This window comes from Uloborus diversus, chromosome 8 (assembly GCF_026930045.1).
Source record: "Uloborus diversus isolate 005 chromosome 8, Udiv.v.3.1, whole genome shotgun sequence".
In the NCBI taxonomy this organism is placed as follows: Eukaryota; Metazoa; Arthropoda; class Arachnida; order Araneae; family Uloboridae; genus Uloborus; species Uloborus diversus.
The window spans coordinates 100,104,316-100,127,669 of NC_072738.1; the positions used below are offsets into that span (position 1 = coordinate 100,104,316).

General features: G+C 32.7%; 1 protein-coding gene across 1 annotated transcript in view; it reads right to left on the minus strand.

The window, feature by feature from the left end:
• Window positions 1–23,354, minus strand: part of LOC129227329 (cell division cycle protein 16 homolog) — a 77,714-nt gene that overhangs the window by 42,801 nt on the left and 11,559 nt on the right. The window contains exons 2-7 of the mRNA XM_054861873.1: window positions 21,902–21,956; window positions 16,598–16,695; window positions 14,290–14,328; window positions 6,819–6,938; window positions 4,433–4,589; window positions 1,800–1,894 (exon numbers count right to left, since the gene is read on the minus strand). Of these exons, the coding sequence (XP_054717848.1) occupies window positions 1,800–1,894; window positions 4,433–4,589; window positions 6,819–6,938; window positions 14,290–14,328; window positions 16,598–16,695; window positions 21,902–21,956 (564 nt within the window). The remainder of the gene's footprint in view (window positions 1–1,799; window positions 1,895–4,432; window positions 4,590–6,818; window positions 6,939–14,289; window positions 14,329–16,597; window positions 16,696–21,901; window positions 21,957–23,354) is intronic.

Consider the following 23,354-nt stretch of genomic DNA (forward strand, 5'->3'; position numbering starts at 1 on the left):
ACAAACACTTTGGAGATTTTAACGTATTTCATTATTAGTTGGTAGACTTCAAGTTAAATAAAACAATGAGGTTGAAGAGGCAATTTTATCAATTCATTTGATAAAAGTAACTAATTTTTTCACTGAAAGATTGTCAGCTCAGTGATATAGATAAGGCTTTAGTTAATGCATCCCATGCGACATGTTAAATTTTAACTCATAGATGATTTGAGATAACTTTGGTTTTAATGTTGATACATTATCTTAAAGGATTAAATCCTTAGCACTTTTGGGTGCATCAATGTTTTTGAAATCAGTTTCTGCATAATAATGAATTACTATGAGTACGAAAACGCTTAACCCTAGAACACTAGCGTGTTTAAATAGGCTGTTATTACTAGAAATATGCAAAATTTACGTGTTCTTACAAAATGTATTTTATTTACTAATGTTTGTAAAAAAAGCTAACAATTATACAAACAGCTCAAAAAATATTAAAAAATGCATAAAATGTATAGTATTAAGAAATATTATGAAAATGACAAATTGCATTGTGGATATATTATAAACCAACACTAGTTATACATAGTATAAGCTTAAAGATGCTAAAAGAATAAGAAAAAAGAAAAGGTGTATAAAAGATAAAGGAAAAATAATAAAACGTCTAATTAATGCAGATAAATTGTCTAAATGCAACTTGGAAAAAATTTCTTTTGGTGCTGCCCACAAATTGTCTTGCCACACATGCAGTAATTAGTTGTCATCCTCTTTTTTTTTTTATAGTTGCAAAAGCTGCAGTCAGGTTCTTCGTCCTTGCTGATTCTGTGCAATTTCTGTATTCTGTATATCTTGTTCTAAACCTTGATAGATTTTGGGTGCTCAGACGTTGATGTTGCTAATTTTCACATAGCTGCTGCTGAAGCTTTAGCATAAACTGCAATCTTGACGATGGAGATTGCTGATTCATACTGATACAAAAACGAAATGAAAATGCTGCGAATAATGTTATAAAATTTTTAATAACTATAAAATAGACGTTATCACTAGCGATACGTTAAATATAGGTGTAAAATACTGCACATGTATTACTAGAGACACGTAAAATTTACGTGTGACCTCTAGAACAACAAGCGTGTGGACTAAACAATAGACGATAAAGCTAAGCCACGTGGCAGGCAGCTAACTAAGTCATCACTCGAAGCACTTCTACTTGGACGAGTTCATTGATGAAAAAAAAGGGGAGAAAGCAGCCAATATAGAAGGCTTGTATGTAAATTTTACGTACACTAGTGTTCCAGGGTTAACACACGTGAAATCGATTAACACAAAATAACATAGCGGATCGAACAGTATACTACTAAATTTCACAATTTAATTTCACACAAATCTTTTTACATGAAAAATTTTTCAGTCCTTACAGGATGGAGTTTAACATTTCTCACTGTGAATTAAAACATTGATTTTGGAGCAACTTTTGATAACACATAAAAGATTTTCCTTTTCTGGACACTTTTTTCAATGTTTTTCTTTATGCTTCATAATAATGATGATATTTCTAATAAAAAATTTCCTAAAGGGCTTCTCTCAAAACATACAAATTATATTCAAAACATTATTTCATTGGCAAGGAGTCAACAAGGTGTCTAAACATGTGTTCCATAAGTCAAATAAGAAATAAAGGCAACAAACATTTACAAAGGAAAAAGTACATATTTTAGTAATTTCAAAGTTAAAAATTTAAAACAATAATAATCCTGAGCAAAATGTAAATACAATGCTAAAATGACTTAAATTAATATGAGTTCAAAAAATATACTCACTTTTTTTAACTGTGTTTCATATAAAAATTTCACAATATTAGGTTCATCTTCAGGACACTGAGTTTCGAATGGCAATGATTTCATTAAATTTAATTCTGTAAAAATGAAAATACAAATTAGAATAGCAACAAAAATGAAGCATAGAGTAAAAACAAAAGACAGCAATTAGAAACTTAAATAAAATACAAAATTTTAAAACTTAGTAATTTACTAGGCTTATCAATATAATTGTTATATTATTAACATTGCAAAATCTTTATAACGAGAGTTGTTCCATCAAGAGATGGCAGATCAACTCAAACTGGAAAATAAAGACATCATTTTCTCAAGAAGGAACAAGAGAGCACCAAAAATAAGTAATGCAAATTCAATCCTTTCCATTATCTTCACTAAAACACTGAAATAAATTCTCTCAGCTGGTGTCAACTTTTACATCAGATGCACCAATGTATTTTAGTCAAGACTACAATATAAATAAAAAAAACAACAATTAGAATTTCTCAGTGGAAAAGTCATAAAATAGCCATTTTTATTAAAGCAAACACATTTCCCATTCAATAATACATTATTTAACAGTTTTCATGATCAACTAATTTTCCAAATTCAGTGCTCTTTAACTAGTCATTTGGTTGAAAGCTGTGATGTTTACAGAAATATCTCATTTCCACAGAAATAAATAGCAACAGTCCAGTTAAAAAAAAAAAAAAAACTTCTATATGAAACAATTTTGATTTTTGGCACCCAATCTGTGGAAAATGTCACGTTTTTTTTGCGTACAATACTTGAAGTACAAGTACTTGCAGAATAATTTTGGTCAAATGATTTTACGTTGCAGAACATCGTAAAGTATTCTGCTTTGGTGGACTGAAGTACCCCTTCTTCTTCTTAGTGAATTTACTTTAACTTTTCTACAATCCCTTGCCATCACCATAAGGCGGGATAGACCAAAATAGCCAATAGTGAGACGGCCAATGCTGCGATTCTGCACCCTCAAAGTCGATGGGGGTTCTCATTTGCAAACACCAAGCTGCCTCTCTTTTACGCAGCCTGTAATGTGAATTATGCTAAATATATGCACATATACTTGCAACACTGTTTGAAACTTTTGAGTACATTATGAGATAAAAACAATTGATGTAGATGTTACTTCAGGCTACAGAACAATCCAAGGCAGTGGCAAATTTTGGTGGTTCAGAACCTGTAGTGATTCAATGATGGAACAAGTCTTGATGAGAGCAAAGAGCAATACAATAGTAGAAGGCTAAATATTTACACCTTTTTGTCTCCTAGTTTGGAGATCACAATCTTTTTCTAAAGCACCAGAAGTTTCTTCCCTCTCTACGGATATTGACTCAAGTTAGTAGTGGTATTGCTCGCTGATACTGGTCGATCGCTAATAATAAGGTGAGTTGTGATGAGGTCTTTAATGTTGGGGTAGTAACATAAAAGGATATTGAAGACAAAAAATTTAGTGGTATTTCTGTATAAAGGAAGTATGCAGTTAAGTCTCTAGCTTCTGTTACGAGAGTAGTTACTATCTGTAAAGATGTGTAAACACAAACCATCTTTTACGCTGAATGGTATTTACAGTAAGGATAGAATAACAAACTGCTAAAAACTTTCAGTACGAGTTATGAGCTGATCCTCCATCAATATCCGACGAATCTGGTTTCATAAGGAAAGAAATCGTATATCGTTAAAGTGTTATTACCTGAAGCAAAAGATTCATCCATCATCAGAAAACAAACAGCTGGTGTCATATATGTTATAGATGGAAGATACATTCTCCATCATGTCTTTTTTTTTTGGTAATGATCTGAAAGTTTCAAGGAAATATGCCAGCAATGCAGTGTATATATCACTTGTAGATATGGGAAAGCTAGTGCCATTTTTGATAGGTACAAAGAAGGAGAAAGCAACAAAGAAACATCATCTGCATCCTATTACAACAGCCAAGCCTTCTGTTCTAGAAGACTTTCTGTGTCTCGTAATTTGTGCTTGCTCTGAGGGGTACATTGGATAATGAATTTGCATAAAATGATACTTCTACCTGAAATAAAAAGGAAGGGGAGGGGGGATTTGGGGTATTTTTACATTTGGGGGGGGGGCGGGTGCTGTAGCTTTGGGAGGAGGTGCGCCATCGGTCTTGGAGAATAGACACACTTGATTTCAAACTAACTTTGTATGAAACATTTCCACTTGAAATGTATGGAGGGGGGTTCGGGGGCACTGCTTCGTTTTAAGGGGAGAAGTAGCATTGGTGGGTTGTGTCATCCCTCTTGGGGAGTAAACCTTTAATTTAATGCTCTTAAATTTAGTATGACATAACATTAACACTTGAAATGCACTTTAAAAATTCCGAAAAAATACCCAAAATAGCAATTTTTAGATGCCTCCCATTCCGAAATCCGACCCACAATGGGGTGGGAACTTTTACCTGTTTTTATTGGAAGGGTAATAAACAATTTGCAACTGGTTTAAACTTACTTTTTTTTTTTTTTTTTTGGATGTTTGGGTCTGACCACTATTTTTACTGTACTATTATGTGAACCAAATTTGATGAATTCGTAAATTATACATATTCTCATTAGATTATGTACCCCCCCACACACATATTTATAGACAAAACTTACCTTCTTCTTTGTTTAGCATTTGATGCTGAACAAGTGAATCAAAAGCATCATAACAATAAACGTCATGTTGTAAAGCATCTTGAAAACATTCTGCAGCTAGCCCTCTATTATCCATTGCTTCATATATTTGACCTTTTAACAATAGAATTGCACTAACCTAAAGGGATAAAATGCTATTTTTAATTTTACTATTAATATTATCCATAGTATTCAAATTCATACTCAATTTGCAAAGCCAAAATTAAGCACTAATAAAGACATTTTAAACACCAATTCAAAAAAGGATCTAAATTTAAAAAAAAGAGTAATAAGTTTTAGAAAGTTTCATCAAAATGCAGTAAAATTTAATAAAATTTTGCATAAAAAGCTATTATATGGTGACTAATGATTTTTCTTTTAGAAATTCTCTAAATGTTACATGATTATTTTTTTTTTTAAATATTGTTTTTGCATTATCACTAAAAGACCTCAAAAATGCACAAAATTCTACAGACTTAATTTTTGCATAAAATATGAGAAAGTAACATGGAATGGTGACCAACTTTGGAGAGTAAAATTTGAAAGCTTGTTCATCTAACAAAAATTAAAAAATTGTGAAAAAAATCATAAGAGCAAGAAAGTGAGTCACATACAGGATATAAATGTAAAGACATGATTTAAATACTGAATTAAACTAGAAAATGGTACTGGAATGAAGAATATTAATATTTAAAACAACTAAATGTTATTTAAGCTTGAGGGGAAAAATTGATAAGTTTGAAAAAAGCCAAAAGATGAAGAACAAAGCTAAAAAAAAAAAAAAGTTTAAAAGAGAAATAAGGTACTTTTATGAGGAGATTTTCACGTTTAGTAGGGTACATGTTGGTAACAACTGATGAATTTAAATGCAAAATAGTAAAACTAACTTTGAAAAAGAAAATACTAAATTTGTCTACAGTCTCAATAGAAACAATTAATCTAAGACTAAATTTTTTGGGTGAAAAGTTATTTTTAAGCAAATTTTTCCCTTCCCAAATTGAGAAAATATTAGTATGGTTACCAGGCCCACAAAAACTCAGCTATTGTATTTTTTTCTTCTTTTTTTTTTCAAAATTAAGGGTTTTTTTTTCAGATTAGACTAAATTTAAGCTATTTAGGTATAAAAATTATCTGAAGACAATAGTGCTCTCATTTCTTTAGCTCAAGATTAAGTTTTCAAAGTTACTATGTTTACATAGTTAATACAAAACAGTGCCTTCAGAAGAATACTTTTAGGAAGTTGTACAGTTTTTATGGGGGGGGGGGGACTGATTATGAGGTGCCTTAGAGATTAATTTACAGGAGGCATTTCGGGCACATGCCCAGGTCCATGCCTCCTTTATTGCATACAAGGAAGTTAAAACAAAAAGTATTAGTTTATTCTATCAGAAAAATAATTAGGAAGGAACAGGTGCAAAGATAAAAAAGTTCAATAAGAAAACAGTTGCACCACTCTCTTTTAAATGGAAGTTCTTTGTGGTTATATTATGCAACAGAATGGAGCCAGAATGTGGTAATATTCTGCAACAAAATCAGGTAAAAAAAATTCTGCCAGCACATTTCCTGGGTTAAAGAAAAAAAAATCAGAGTTACTTATGGAAAGGAATAACTATTATTAATAAACCATGGTAGAATTTCCACTTTGGATGTACATTAGCAAATTACAACAAATAATTCAAAGAGATTTATTAATTTTTACTAATAATAAAGCTCAAAGTTTGTCTGGATATCTGGATCTCTGCTGGTGTATGTGTCCGGATCTCTGTGATGCGCATAGCACCTAAACCGTTCGGCCGATTTTCATGAAATTTGGTACAAAATTAGTTTTTAGCATGAGGGTGTGCACCTCAAAGCGTTTTTCGAAAATCCGATTTTGTTCTTTTTCTATTCCAACTTTAAGAACATTTTACCGAGCAAATTATCATAACATGGACGAGAAAATTACCAAATTATCATAACGTGGAATTGTAACATGGGCGAACAAACTAACACAGCAAATTGGCGAGAAATTCATCATCTATTATTTGTAAATATACAGACCAACCAAATGACCTTTTAATTTTCTACTACAGGCAAAGCCGTGCGGGTACCGCTATTTAAAATATAATAGGGAATTTCGAGATTCATCGACTTAAAAAACCTAAAATTTTGGGGTTTGCCCAGGAAAAGTCTTACACTTATTTCAAAACCTGAAATGTGATGAAGTGTAAATTTGGGATAAGCTTCATATTCGATTTCAGAAACTCATAGATTATCCATTCTTTCAAGCCACTAAATCTCATTAGATCAATCAACTTCATTAAACATTACACAGGAAAATTAAATGCTTATACAAACAGAGAAAGAGAAAGAAAAAGCAATAACATACAATATTTTGATCATCTGTTTCTGAATTTACATTCTGACTTGACCAATTCAATGGAGATAAAGCACTTATTTCAGAAATACTAAGAACATCTAGTGCTTCTTTGTATTCTTTACCAGCAAACTGGAAAAATAAAAATAAATAATCTTTTAACATCTAAAATACCATAAATATTAAATGAAACAAATAAAATCTAAGAAAAAGATCAAAGAGTTTTTGTTCTGAAAAAGGGAGGAGGGAGAAAAAAGAAAAAATACAGAAAGAGCTTCATTTAACAAGGTTAGTAAGCTGATTTTGTGCATGGGATAAGATGCTGCAACAAAATAAACAAGGGAATCATCTAAAAAAAATTAAAAGCATAAAAACAGTAAATGTTTTAAGCATAAAACATTTACTGTTTTGAGTAGTATCATAATGCTTATGAGATTGGAATTGCAACAATATCATGCAAACAACTGCATTAAAACCCGAATTTGCACCTATAGTATTTAGGACTCGACCGATGCATCGGCCTGGCCGATGCATCGGCGCCGATGGTTCGACAATTTAGCCATCGGCATCGGCATCGGCGGACGATGCTAACTTGCAGGAAACATCGGCCCATCGGCCTTAAAAAACATCGAAAAGCCGATGGAATTGGCCGATGTTTTCGAAAAAAAAAGACCTTTGCTGTTTCACTTTTTAATGCAAAGTAAAGAGAGTTATTGTTTTCATATAAAATTGTTTCCTTAAACTTCAGTATGAATTTCTATTTTAGTCACCCAAGAGAGAGTTTTTAATACTACATTCAGGTACCATACAAGTTAATTATTGCGTTGTTTCTTGCGGCTGGATGTATGTATGTATCTCTTATAAGTCATAACTCAAAAATGGTAAGCTGCAGAAGGTTAAAATTTCGCATGTGGGGTGTGTGTACGTTCCAGTTGTGCATTTCCCTTTTTGTTTTCGATCGGGTGTTCTAAAAAGCCTATTTACTCATTTTTTGTGGCTATTAATTACTTATTTCAATACAAAACTAATACAGCGTCTCAGACTGACGATCATTTGGTCATACACTCTATAACAAAAAAAATCGTCGCACCAAGAAAGAGTGATCCGATTGAGACGAAAATTGGTGGATAGGAAGACAATGCACAGAATAGTAAATGATTAAATTCTTAGAATAATTGAATAATTTATGTCAGAGTTACAGTAACAAGTTCAATAAGGTATTGACCCGCCTCTAGCCTAGATACAAGCTGAAGCAACGACGTGGGAAACACCGATAAAGCTCCCGGAGGTTGTCCTGCGGTATTTCCGGCCAAATTCGCTGCAATTGTCGGACGAGGTTATCAACATTCCTTGCCAGAGGCAATCGCGATCCCATCATATCCCAGACATGCTCGATGGGAGAGAGATCTGACGATCTAACAGGCCACAGAAGAGTTTGACAAGTTTGCAGACATGCATAGCAACACATGCCGTATGTTATCTTACATTGTCCTGCTGAAAACCAGCCGAGGGTACTGCAAAAGGAACGCCAACAAAACATGTCTTAGGATGTCGTCGACGTACCACTGTGCAGTAAGTGTACCTCTAATTACGACCAAAGGGGTCCAGTTATCAAAGGAAATAGCACCCAAGACCATAATGCCTTGTTGAGGGCCAGTGTGGCGTACAAAAGTGAAACCAAGATCCCTCTTCTGCCCTGGGCGTCTCCAAACACGTCTTCGATGATCGTCATGACACAGTTAAAAGCTAAAGACTATACATCCCCAGTCGGCACCATACCAACCTGATCGAGCCATGCACCACTGTAATCTGGCTCGGCAGTGTGTAGGCGTCAGTGGTGCAATTTTTTTTTTTTTTTTTTTTTTTTTTTGTTATAGAGTGTATATTGCCGGATTGGGGAGACCATGGAAACACATATGAGATGGAGAAACCGGTTTTTGTGCCATTTTGGTAGATTTCCGATGAACCAAAGAGAATTTTTAGAACTCTTGCCTGCCCCCCTCCCTCCCTGTAATTCTGAAATTAAACTCTAGTTGCACATCTGATTTGTTTAAAACTAACACCATTTATAAAATTGGAGATTTTCTTTTTCAAACTTAATCTATTGTTTAGGAAGAATTTAGAGCATTAATGTAAGAAATTGATTAAAGACGCTTTGAATGGTGACATAATTGCGGAAATCAAAGGGACTTTTGATTTTTTTTCTTCAGAAGTGCTAAGACTCAGAAACTCTTCCGAGGCGTTGGTGGTAGTGGTTTTGTACTAAACAAATGAGGACGAAGTTGTGAACGAAGTTTAACGTTGTGAGTTACTCCAAAATCAGGTGGTGACCCCCCTCCCCCGCCCCTCCCTCGTCGTTTCAAGCATTTTTTAAATATTTAGCGATTATTTATTTTGCTCAAGAAATGTCATTTTGCGTATTTCTCATTCTTATTTTATCTTTATTTCGTAATGCGCCATCTTTTTTGCATCATTTATAGCGATCGATTTTTTTTCTATTGTAAGTAACTATTTTCATGTATTTTTATAACATCAATGAACGAGTTATTTTCGTTTACATCATATTTATAATAATATTTTACATAAAAGTTTCAAGGATTTTCTATTAAGCAATTTTTTAAATTTCAGAAAATTATTGTTAAATTGAAAATTTTAATTTGAACTTGTTTGTAGTGCTTTATAAAAGATTTTAAACAATCAACTTGTTCAATATTGTGTGCGCAAACATCAGATCAAGTAGTATATGTATTCCGTTATTATTTACTTGGAGCAAATATCGAGTTTTTTTTTTATTGTAGCTAAGTTTTAAGAAGCTCGCTCTTTTCATGGCTATTTCTTTTTTCAGAAAAATTTATGTCACTCTTATAGCTTTTATGAAAAATGCAAATTTTTCTATTCATAAATTTTGAATAAATATTAAAATATTCCTATTTTGATTTAATATTGTAATTTATCTGTTACCTTTTTTGTTTAATTTCATGACTAAAACATTTCTATGTGCAATCTTTCCAATTAATTGCATAATTTGTTGACGGTTTCATATTTTTATTCTTAATTTTTTTTTGAATGATTAAACAACATAATTTAACGTTTTTTAACTATGTATAGCGTACATAATCCATACATTATTACAACATTGCTGAAATCTTAGTTATATGTTCAATTAAAAGAAAAAAAATCAGTTGGATATTAAACAGTGTCTTTGTTTTTCTTCCTTTTGTTTTTTTCTTTCTCTTTTTTCGGCTGTAGTTCTTTCTCTATCATCTTACAACAGTCAAAAAAGAGAAGCATAACTACATCCTATATAGATTGTACGTAGTACAATCCAAAATTTTGGGGACGAAGTGTATAAAATGTATAGTTCACATTACCGAAGCACATCCACCTTCAAAGGGTCACCTTGAGGGACTATGTACTTCTGCCAGTGTTCATATAACTTTTGGAAACACTCCTGGAAGCCTTTTTCGCAACCTACTATGATGCAGCTTTATCTTTTCCTGACGGAAGAAAGCGGCGTCCATGCAAATGTTTGTTTGCTGGGAACAGGTAAGAGTCACACGGAGCTAAGTCCGACGAAACGGTACGGTATTTGTTTGTCATATCAGACCATTGATTAATCAAACCGTGAATCCTCAACGTGAAAGTCGCCTTCTACTCCAGGATGAAGTTAAAGAAGCAGTGCAAGATGCCTTATAGGGGGTCGCGAAAAATGGCTGCCAGGAGTACTTCTAAAAGCTATACGAACATTGGCAGAAGTGCATAGTCGTTCAAGGTGACAATTTTGTAGATAGATGCAGGAGCGGATCTAGAGGGGTGCCATGGGGGCCATGGCCCATCCCAAAGCCTTGTGATTGTAGGAATTTTTTTAAGAAAAAAAAAGAAAAAATATTATGAGAAGATAACAAAATTTAACACATGTATTTTACTGAAAAAGAAGTATAGGCCTTAATTGGGAGATAAATTATATCTCTATCCTTAAAACAAAACTTTTATTTCCAAAATTTTTCTCCATCTTTCACATCATTTCTTGATTCCGACTACAGACACTTGGACAATCTCTAAATGCTGTTATTCTCAGAGTATACTTATTGTTCACGAGACCAAAGAGAGCCTAAATTTTCGTTTTTATGGCTTTAATTTCGAAACTAGGGGGAGAACCCCCTTCTCCCATGCGTTTCCACAAATGCCTTGATGTGCAGCAAAAAATTGCATTTTAAGTCTTTTATTTGGAAAAAATGTCAAGGGAAACTAGTTTATCCAGCCCTTATCACTTAAGGGGATCGTGGACCTTCCAAATAGCTCAAATCGGTCAAAAATATGATTTTTTTTATTTCGTGGAAGTAACAATATATGAAGTGTGCTGAATCGCATGAAAAAAACCTCTTGTTGATCTGATGTTTTATCGCGAAGTTATATGCGTTTAAAAAATAAACAGAGCGTGTTTTCGATTAAAATGGCTGTAAAACATGTAATTAAAGTCGAAAAACTAAGTAAAACTAAGTGTCAAACATGTAAACTAAGTTTCAATAAATTCTTACATTGGTATTAATGTCAAATATTTAATCATCGTGAAAATATCTTTCGGGAGGTATTAAAATACGAAGATCATGAAATGTAGGTGAAATTAGACTTTAACGTCATTTATCTCGGACTCGAAAATTCGATGCTGACACAGATTGAAAAAAAGCTCCATGCGACTTAATTTTTGTTCGATATGCTTCAAATTTCAGAATATGCTACTTTGGTAGTAGTTTGATAAAACTGGGTATGCATTAAGGTTTAAGAGCATTTTATGTTGCTTAAAAATACTTAAATTTCGATTTTCATGCAATATTCGCAACAAAAACTATTGCTTTACGCGAAAAAAAATACTGTGCCGTTAATAATGGACCAATCCTTTAATGGATACCCAAAGTTCTTGGCAATGTTCCGTTCTCTGATAAAATACAAATTGTTTGAGAAAAAAGCAAAAATTGAGTCGCATGGAGCATTTAAAATTTTTTTTTTAACTTTCAAAATTTTTAATTTTAATTAAATTTTAGTTTCTAACCTTTATTTTCAAAAAGTATTTTGGGGCCAGCGCCAGAAACATGACTTTTTTCCGTACATCATCAAAAATAGACAAAATGCGTTTTTAGTTTCCTAATTTTCAAAAATTACTCGGAAATTTAAGTTTTGAAACATTTTTTAAGGAGATTCCTAAACCCACCCCCTCACCTAATATCTCAATACCCCAAAAATTGAGTTTTTAAAACTTCATTTTAATAAAATTTCTGGGGAGTTCGGAGTTTGTTCGAAAATTTCGGATGGCCCCTCCCAAAACAATAGGCTGGATCCGCCACTGGATAGATAAGATATGCTTCGGTAATGTGAACTATTCAAGGTAAGGTTTTATACTGCTTGTCCTCAAACTTTTAGATCATACTACGTACATATGAGTTTTCAATTTACTATTTCATAACGTTTCTGAGTGACGCAAGTTTACATCCCAAGAGAACTTGCGATAATTAACTTAGAAGGTGTTCAAAATGGATATTTTGGTCATCTATATGTTCTTTGGTACATATGCGTGTACAGATGTGCCGAAAAAACTTGTGAAGTTTAAATTGGGTGATCGTAAAATAGAAATTAGGTCGAAATTTGATTTTTTTTTTTTTTTTTGATTAAAAGTCCTTATTTGTTAGAAAGGAAGTAAAGTGAAATGAAAAAATGATCCTTTAAATCCCTGACAATCTTATCAATTTATTTCCGTTAGATTTTTTTTTTGCCATCGGCCAATGGCATCGGCCATCGGCAATCGGCCATTTGGAGGAAAACAATCGGCAATCGGCCATCGGCCATCTTTGAACAATCGGCCAACAATCGGCATCGGCCCATCGGCCAAAAAATGCCATCGGTCGAGCCCTAATAGTATTACCAAGGTAATTGCTTTAAAAGAAAAAAATAGATATATTATAAACATTTTAAAAACAAACAAGACACTAAATTATGCTTAAGGTAAAATTAAAAACTTTCCATAAAAAAAATACTACTTTGTTATGGAGGTAGTATATGGGACTCAGAATTTGGTACATTCTAGATCGTGACCTCTACAGATTTCAGAATTTTCCTGATTTTAGATTCCGACTAAGAACAGAAAATTTTCATACTGGGTAAAATTTGGCACATTTTTTCTGGTTTTGGTAATGCTCATGACAAATTTCTTTCTCTTTTTCTTGGTCAATCTCAAAAAAAAAAAAAAGTACTTTAATATGCAAAAACAAAAATTGGAGATAATTTGCAGGAGCATCTATCACCAGTTGTTACTGTTTATTATTATGCATTATACAATAATGCATTAATAGATATAAAATACTAAAAGCAATTTTGTATTTTTGCTCAATATGCTTTTAAGCAAATCATTTAATTTATGCATGACACATGGCATCGAAGAAACGTAAAAATAAGCTGCAACTATTGAGCTTTCAACAAGTCATGAGCGAATGTTAACAATATTGAACATACAAAAATAAAATAATAATTTTTTGAGTTTTTTAATTGAAGGAAAAAGTGTCAGGCTTCCGAAATTGGGGTCCCATATAGTGTAAGTAAAAATGAATAATTATTAATAGTAACTATTTTGCAATGAAATAAAAGAATACTACTTGATACTAGGTGTTTCACAGCACTATTTAGTCATCAGCATTTTGCAGCTTAGCTCTAAATTCTGAATACATAAAATTCAGAGATAGGCAAGGGCAGATACAGAAATTCTTTAAGGAAGGGGCAAATTTGCATTTTTTAAACTTCAATTTTGGAAAAATTAACAGGAGAGAATTCCCAAATCCTCCCCTCCCTCCCTCCTAACATCATTGCAGATCGTTTAAAATTTCCCTTCTGGAACTGCAGTCTCAAAAAATTAGCAAGAAGGTTAGGGCTTAAACGTCATTCCTTTGTCTAAAGTTATCAAAGATGGTTTGAAATTGTGTTTTTAAGACTTTAATTTTTCAAATTATGCGGTACATGGCCCCTAACCTCTTCTCTCTCTAACCTCCCCAATGATAAAACTTTCACGTTAGAGCTCCAATTTCAAACATTTTTGGATAGAGAGTTTGAAAACTAATCCCTACTCCTTTCATAATCAAAAATGGCATGCAAATGCCTTTTTAACACTTCAACTCAGCATTTCTAGTAAAACGATACTTAAATCCGTTGAAAATTGTCTAAAAAGCACTTTTAGAACTTCAGTGTCGCAAAATTGTTGGTATAGTCCCTCAAGGGAGGGGCAATAAGGCTATCGCGCCTCACCTGTATTTGTCCATGGAGATAGGCTACCAAATGCTGATGATAAAATCATCTTCAAACATGTTTTGTGTGCACAAAAAAAAAATTGTAGACACATAAGATGTTAAAATAGTAAAAATCTATGAAGAGTCAAACAAAAGAATTTCATTGGTCATGAGAAAAAATCTAAATTTTTATAAATGCAAAACCTTTTACTTACATGACATTTAGCTGCTAAATAACGACATTCTAGATCTGTCTGAAAATAAATACATATTACATTATGTTTTGTTGCAAACAAACATAGTTTTTCAAGAAAAAATAAAAACAGAAGAATGAGTGAATATATTTTTTTTAGTTTAAGTAGGCCTTATTAATAGTTCATGAACTAATTATGTAAAGAATTTTTTTTAGCAATGTATTTACTTCAAAAAAGGCATTACCATTCATTCTTTGATATAAAACATTATAAAAGGGGTTGCTATTACTGCCCTTGAAAGTAGTATTAATTTGGCATTTGTAAGCAAATTGCATTTAACCTCTTTGAAAAGAATAAAATGCTATCACACCAGCTTATTTTTTTTCTTCCATTCCAAATAATGAATACTATTTTCAACTGTGCTCATGAGCCTTTTTTTTGGGGGGGGGGGACAAAATACAATTGAGGTTGAAGTTCCAAACACCATATCAATTCTCAATCATATGACAGCATCATCTGAAGGTTACATAAAAGTTCGCCTTTCTTTGGCCTTCATATAACTAAATATGAAACAATCATTAGTTTTATTAATAACCCTTCAAGCGGCCGTGACGTAAAATTCCTTCACCCAGCGATGTATTGAAGAGCGGCCGTGTCGTAAAATTTGGCCTTGAATATTCTGCTTTGAGAACGGCTGCAGCGTAAAATTCTATGGAAGAATATTCATGGCGAAATTTTTCGACACAGCCGCTCTTCGATGCATTGCTGGGTAAAGGAATTTTACGTCACGGCCGCTTGAAGGGTTAAAGAAAAGTAATACAGTAAAACCCCTCCTAACAAACACCACTCAAAGGCGGTCACATCTCTTTTGTGGACAATTTTTAATTCCCTGATTCCAAGGCTAATAACATTATTAAACCTGTCCTGCGGACAATCCTCTATTGCAGACAAAAATTTTTTGTCCCGTTAGTGTCCGCATTTGTGGATTTTTACTGCATTTTGAAAATAAGTTTTAGCTATTTCAAACATTCAAAGTATGGTTAAAAAGAATATTTCAGTTTCTGCTTTTTTAAAAAAAAGATTTGCTTAAATGTTAATTTTTGTTTTTACATTGTATCGTCCACATTCCGGCAAAAGTCACAAAGTCAAAAGCTCTAGTTTAAAAAAAAATCAATTTAAAATTTTAAATTGCTTTGAAACATACCAAAAATTATTTTATAACAACAACACAACTCTAACTCCCACAGTAAGTTTATTTGTGTAATTTTTTAATTTGTTAATTGGTTTGCATCATGAAATAACTAACTGTAAAGTCTTATTCGATACAGTAACTCATCAAATTTTTTCAATTTGCATCGGAGCTCAGCTCTCGTGAGCTCCTGCACTTTTTTTCAATTTTATGTAAATTTTAACATTTTAGGCGAAATGCATTTTTTTGGCTATTTGCAAGTGAAAATAAGTTGCAGAAACTATGGGGCTTCTGGTCTCTTTTTGGTATAAATAAAGCCCTGCTGTGGACCTTAGCTACAATGCTGAAGACCAGGCTCGGAGCCTCGGTAGCGCAGTTGGTTGGCGCGTCATTGTAATAATCCCGAGCTGGTGGGTTTAATTCCTGCCCGTTGCCCTGGTTGTAACTTCCTTCTCTGCGCTGTTAATTCTGTCCTACACTATGTGCCTGTCATATCAGACGTGAGTTTATAAACGGTCCTGTCTGACCAAGTACACGAATTTGAAATGTATGTTGTCAACAAACCAAACCCAGGTTAAGTATCAGTGTCAGGCCCAGATACTTAAATTTTGGGCCTCCCTGCAACAGAATCTGTAGGGCCCCTCCACAAAGGCCAGAAGTATACATTTGCAATGTTATAAGTCTTAGTGCTTGTTTTTTCAACCAATTTAATGGGCTGTTGAGCCCCTTAAGGATGTGCCCCCCCCCCAGCACTGCTGAGGACATTAAATAATTAAAAGACTTGTACAGGATGTAGAAAGAAAGCACAAAGAAAAGAACAAACGAACTTCTGCACTTTCACATAGAAAGTAGGTTTCCCTTATATTAAGGCATTACTGTAACTAAACAACAAATGTCAACTATTGGTTTTGTTTGTAATACTACTTGTTGTTCCCCAAACAGTAGACAAATGAAGACTATGCAAAAAAGAGCTTTTTTTGTATTTTTTTCTCTCCTTTTCTGTTTATTTATTTATTTATTTGTTTAAGGAATTTGAGTTAATGATTCAAACGCATACAAGTTTGAACAGCAAATCAAAATAATGAAAATACTTTTAGATTCTAGAGTGTACGTAAAAAAATGGACAATGCAATATACAACCTTGTGTAGATTTCTTGATTTTATCGTTATAGCAGCTCTATGATATTGGCCACTACAATACAGACTTTGTGCTAACCAATATATGTCATATGCATCTTCTGAAATGAAAAAATATACATAAAGTAAATATATTATATGAGTTATAAGAGGTCAGCTAATATTTAAAATCTTATATAATTAAAAACTGAGCGTATGTACCTATATATGTAACTATGTATGTATGTCCAAGTTCCTTCTCCCGAATGCCAGTGAACTGACCATCGAACCAGGTATTGATGGATTCGTAATCTTCCCATCTTTATGTTTCGCTATTTAACATAATCCTCTGATAATAATTAGCAGAGATATCAATTAAAAACTATTAACTATGACACATAGATTTTGACATTAAAATCCCTATTTTTCGAAAGCTTTCCTGCATTCAAATTATTATTCAGTGCTTCATCTCAACTCTCTGCAACAATGCTTTTATTAAAATTTATAGCGGTGAAGAAAATCATTGAGACGAAAGATCTGTTGCCATTTTTTTTCTCGAATATGAACAAGTAAAATTCTTGCTTGTGTTTCAAAGACTTTTCCTGTAATCAAGGGATTTAAAATGTTTAATTTTTTATTATTTTTTCGCAATCTGATGCAAAATTTTCCTGATTATCTTTTTTTTTTTTTTGGTTTAAGCCTGAGTGTTGAACTTTGCGTCACTTGACATAACTTTTATTTTTGAGGTGGACCGTGCAAAGTCGGGCGACGCGGCTAGTAACAATATAAATGATTACTAATACTACCATTTTCAGTAATTGCTGAAAAACAGTATAATCAAAATTAGAGATGAACCAAATACCATACTTTGCTGAATACCCAATATTTGGTTTAAGAAAATTATCTGTAATATTTGTATAACAATTTAAAATATAAAAAACTCATTTATTTTGTATCTTTGTTAAATTTAAATGCACTTAATGTCCTAAATTTATCCACATAATGTATAATTATTTATTTTGAACAAATAATTAATAATCATTTCAAAACACAAAAGCAAATTTTATTGCATATGGCTAATTTGGTTTACATTTATCTGTAATGCTGCATAAATTGATCATTAATTTCTGACATATGATATAACTTACACAATCATTATGGTGACTTGTTATGTTATAAATAAAGAATTTTGCATTTACCTTACATATACAATTACAAGCGCAAGAGGCTGCAATATGAAAATGCAGAAGGCCTAATATTCCTTCATGATAGTTTATCATTACTAAACTTAAATTAAAACAAGGTAGGTATAAAAACCAGGTTTTTATTTTTTAAAAAAATTGTTTAAACCAGGTTTTTTTTGTTTAAACCGGGTGTATTTGGTTTTTATTACTATTTGTAAAAAGAAACAATTTTATTTTTGTAAAATCATACAGATTTTATGAATGAATTGTTAAGGCATGTTTAATATTCATATTTGTACCTAATTTATTTGTAATTAATTAAATAATTAAGAGTAACATCTTGAAATTTCATTTCCTCATACTTAGGGATTTCAAAAGGAGAATATTGTTTGAAGATCTTTAACTACTATAAAAAATACAATATGTAAATGGGTCTTGGTATAAATAATCAAAAAAAAAAAAAGATTTACTGTGACAGTTCAGACATTATTAATTGCAAATAAACAAGAATAAAGTTTTGCAAATCAATTTCATCATAATCATAGCTATTATACACTGCTTGACATTGAAAATGCAACACCAAGAAGGAGTACTCAGAAAGTGATGAAATTTGGAAAAAAAAAAAAGACAGAGACAGCAAGGAATAATAAATGATCTTAATTTCAAAATGATAGGCAGAATACAGAGCGAGAACGGCGTCGGCTCAGTAGAATGCAGGACCACAGTGGAGAGTGATACACGAAGAAACACGTCTAGGCATAGAGTCAATAAGGGTGCGAATGGTGTCCAGAGGGACGGCTCTCCATTCCCTTTCAATCATTTGCCACAGTTGTCTTCTGAACGAGGCAGCGACAGAGTCTGCAAACGGCGTCCAATCACATCCCACACATGTTCGATTGGTGACAGATCAGGAGAGCATGGTGGCCAGGGAAGCATCTGTGTGCCTTCTTGGAGAGTATGTTGGCAGATGCAAGCTATGTGTGGTCGGGCGTTATCCTGCTGAAAAATTGCATTAGGTAGCCCTTGAAGGTAAGGGATTGCTGCCGGCCGCAGCACATTATCCAAGTATCATTGGGCCGTCATAGTGCCTTGAATATGAACTAGAGGTGATATGGAATTGTAAGCAATTGCGCCCCAAACCATTATGCCACGTTGTTGTGCGGTGGAACATTCCACAGTTACTGCCGGATTAGATCTGTCTCCATGTAAACTATCACTGCATGAACAGAAGTGGGATTCATCTGAGAATACGACATTTCGCCATTCTGTCATCCACGTCGCTCTAGTCTGGCACCATACTAAATGTTGCTGTCGATGTTGTGGGGTCAATGGCAGTCTTCTTAGCGGACGCCGTGATTGCAGACAACGTGCAACCAAACGACGGGAAGTGGTTCTGGTTGACACGGAAACATTCAGGGTATCTTGCACCTGCTGCAGAATCGAGGAACAAGTGACTTGGGGGTCTGCTACAGCTTGTCGGTGGATGCGTCAATCCACGGCTTCTGACGTCACTCTATCTGCACCTGCACCCCTTAATCTTGCCACATTTCATTGTTCCAACCATCTTCGTCGCAGCCGATGCACCGTGCTCGCATCCATGTGAGTATCAGTTGCGATTTGACGTACGGGCCAACCTCCCATTCTCAGTCTGATCACCATACCCCTCGTAAAATTATCTATCTGCTTGAAGTGCCTTCGTTGACGTCGGCCTGGCATTCTCTCGTGTTACACGTATCCTCCAAGACAAAAACAAAATTTATTCGATAATTCTTCAGTCAGAATAACGACACAAATATTGCACATTTTGCAAGTTCCTTCCCTTATATCCTATTTCATATGCGTCGGAGAGCTGCGCATTTCACATCATTTACATAACTCAGTGATGTCCGTCTACTCTAAAATTTGCATAAATTTCTGAACACTCCTTCTTGGTATTGCATTTTCAATGTCGAGCAGTGTAAATAAAAAAGCAAAATTAAAATCATGCATTTTTAAACATGGAAAGTACTTTGCAGTATCTACAAATGAATCATAAGTCTGATGTACATTAAACATTGTACTGTCTGATTTTGTCTGATTTACATTTTAAAAATCAAAAGATCAACGCATATTTTGTTTTAAGATTTTAAAAAAAGTTACAAATCATGTAATCTATTTACCTAATGTATCAGTGACAAAAATTATAGAAACAGGACATGTAGGTTTTTAAAAAATCATTCTTTTCCACTGTGGATATTATTTCTTCTGGTTCAATGCATTTAGAAATACAATTCTTTTATCAAAGAAAAAAAGATAATTTTAGTTAAAAGACTTAGTACAAATTTAAATGAAAATACTCTTGTAATATATTTTAATAATGTCATAAAAATTAATGTTTATTGATTCTTCCACCATTCATACATGAGACTGCTTTTACTATATTGGGATAAAAAAGAAGTTCTTTAAAAAATGAAAATTTGGAATTATTTTTTTTATTTTTTATTTTTTATAAGAGAACAGAGTTACATGGATATTTTCTGTTTTCAAAATTTCTTTTCTTGCTCTGACTGAATCGTCTATTGGGGATGTAAAAAGTGTGCAGGCATAAGCACAATTTTATGCCTACAATATGTGTTCTTGGACTTCTTTCGTTATTTTTTCTCCTCCTGACATTTAAATATTCTAAGCGTTAAGATATTTTTACACTATGCATTGCTTCAATGTTACATAATCTATCTTAATGAATTTTAAGTAATCAAGCAAATTGGGTAGTATATGAAGTTTGGTTGAAATATGCTTTTTGGACTATTTTGAAGTGCAGACTAAAAAATAATGATAATTAAAAACTAGAAAAGAGCTACTTGGAGTTTTTTTCCGTGTAATTTTAGAAAAACTTAGTTGATCTGCCTTGTATATTTATGTACCTAAATAAAAAAGTTGCACAGATTTTAAAAAAGAAAATAAATAAATAAAATAAAACTATTTAGCAAACTTGCATTACCTTAAAAAAATTTTAGTATCTAAATTTATTAAATCTGTAATTTATCTATAAAGATTTGCTAGTTACTTTGCATTAATTAGATTTTACTGTTTGGAATAGTATGTAAAATTTATGAAAACATTTGGGGGGAAAACTGAAATTTTTCAAAAAAAAAAAAAAAAAACTACTTGGTTTAAACCACGGTTTAAACCAAGCGACCCTGAATTAAAATACATTTACTTAATTGATTTTTGAACAATGTTTAATACTTAATATGGCAAAACTTCTAAAATTAAAAAACTTTAACATTTCCTATCCAAGTGTTCCCTTTATGCATTATTAATATTTTAAAATATTTGTGAAACATTGATGTCCTTTTTTAACTGCATATAATATTTTTAAAAATATAAGTTGATTGACTTTACATATTTATGAACATTTAATGTTCCAAGAGTTTTTTTTTTTTTTTTTTTTACTGTTTCATACTTTAATGAGTTAGTAAAAGTTCAGTAACAAAACATGTCAAAAGATTGAAAAGCAACAAAATTAAGGGTCAACATCTAAGTGTTTTCTTTTACATGAAAATTACTTTTAATGTGATAATTTTAATAAGTAACAGTTTCAAAAAATTCTGTACTATGGTACTATACTATAACTGTTCATTGTTTAAAGAAAAAAAATGCTTGGTTTCCGATTCTCGAGTATTTATTGTTCACACAATGGTTGCCGAACATTAAAGTATTCAGACAAACTGAATATTTGGTTGATCTATGGAATATGCAGTATACTGAATACCAACCAAACAGTCGGTGCCTAGTTATTGTTTTCTAAACTTCATAAAAATATAAAGTCCTGAATTTTAAGCCGACTATCAAAAATTTTCACTGACTACTAGTGGTTCATAAAATACCCATTGGGCCACTGGTCAGGATTTTGATAGTGAAACAATTGCATAGATTTTGCAGTCACCATTATGAGTTACAATACATACAAACTTTTTAGTGTGATTTTAAGAATAACAATACAAGTTCACATTAACTTACCAATAAAAGTCAAAAAATGACCTGCAACAAAATTTGACTTTGATCTGAGCCTTGATTTCATTTTAAAGATAAATGATTATTTTTATTCATACATCATCAAGAAAAAAAAAAAAAAAATACTGCATTTAAAAATAATATTTACCATTTGACAATGATGCTACTTTATCAGCCCAAAATATAGCAGCTTTATGAAGGTGCTAAAAGATGAATTAAAATCATAATGAAAAACACACATAAAAAAATTAGAGTTAACTTGTTATTTATTTAAAGCAAAATCTTGCACACAAAAAAGCAGATTCATTATTTAAGGGGTTCAGGATGCTACCCTCCCTCCCCTCTCCCGACTTCTAGGGATATAATGCATTCATACATATGTGTATTATGTGTTTCAATTGTCTTTTCATATAATATGTACTGAATATATCCTTTGCTTTCTAATGACAGGCCTGCAAAAAAAAAAAAAAAAAAATCAAATTCTTTTTTCAGTTTGGTTAACAGTGTTTTATATAAAGCAGGGTTTCTAAATTTGTTTCACAAGTGGATAATATATCTATTTTTTTTTCAGGAGACGGGTAGTTTACCTTGAATATATTAGTCTGAACGCATCATTTAAAAATTACACAAAATAAAAATGAAAGTTATTTCAAGCAATACTTTCTGCTATCAAAAATTAACATAATTCTTTTTTTAAAATTAATCAAATGTCATTTCAATAAAAATCTTTATTTTATTAACTAGCTTTTTACCCGCAGCTTCGCTCGTGTTGATCTAGATTTTGTCGATCGATTTAGGTTAATGGCCAACACAGGCAGAGGTCAAACAGTTAGCGGAAAAAAAACTACATAATATAAATTAGAAAAACGTATAGATAGGATTAAAAAAGAAGTTTGGTTGGGCAATTCTTAAAAAAACCCATTTGAATAAGGTCAGCCGTTCTTTAATGAAGTCAAAATTTCCCTTAAACCCCGATCTTTGTTAGATGCTGCTCGGCACTACCTGGGCCATGCAAATGGTTACATAACTTTTTGACGGAGTAAGGAACAAAGATCACGTGACTCATCTCTTCCTAATATCTGAAGAGGAATATACCTAAAATTGCAAAGGTAACACTCCCCAAATCATGTCAGTACTATCTACAAATCCTAATTTGAACATAAATCCTAAAATGTCCCTTTAAAGTGAGAACATCACACCTTTAAAATAACCATAAAAAACAAGTCAACAGTTTCTAAGTCAGTAAATAGCGTCAACATTCCCGTTCAAAACATCTAAAAGAACGGAGTAAAACTCCCCGTTAAAATCAGAGTAAGCAAAGCAGTTTTTGAAAATTTCCATTTAACCCATTCCTTGCCCCGGCCGCGCAGTTTGCGTTAAAACTGCCCTGGCCGATTCAGGCTCATTGCAATAAATTGTTCCTAACTGCCTTCGACGAACCTGTGTAGTCATGGCATTTCTAGCAGTTTTTGCTTCGGTCAAATATGTGTCAGCGATACTTCCAGGGCCAGAACCCTGTTATTGCACTTCTCTGTTGGGTTCTGGTGCTTTTAGGGGAGCGGTAATCAAGCTCTTTTCCTTAGTCAAAAGGGATGTAACTT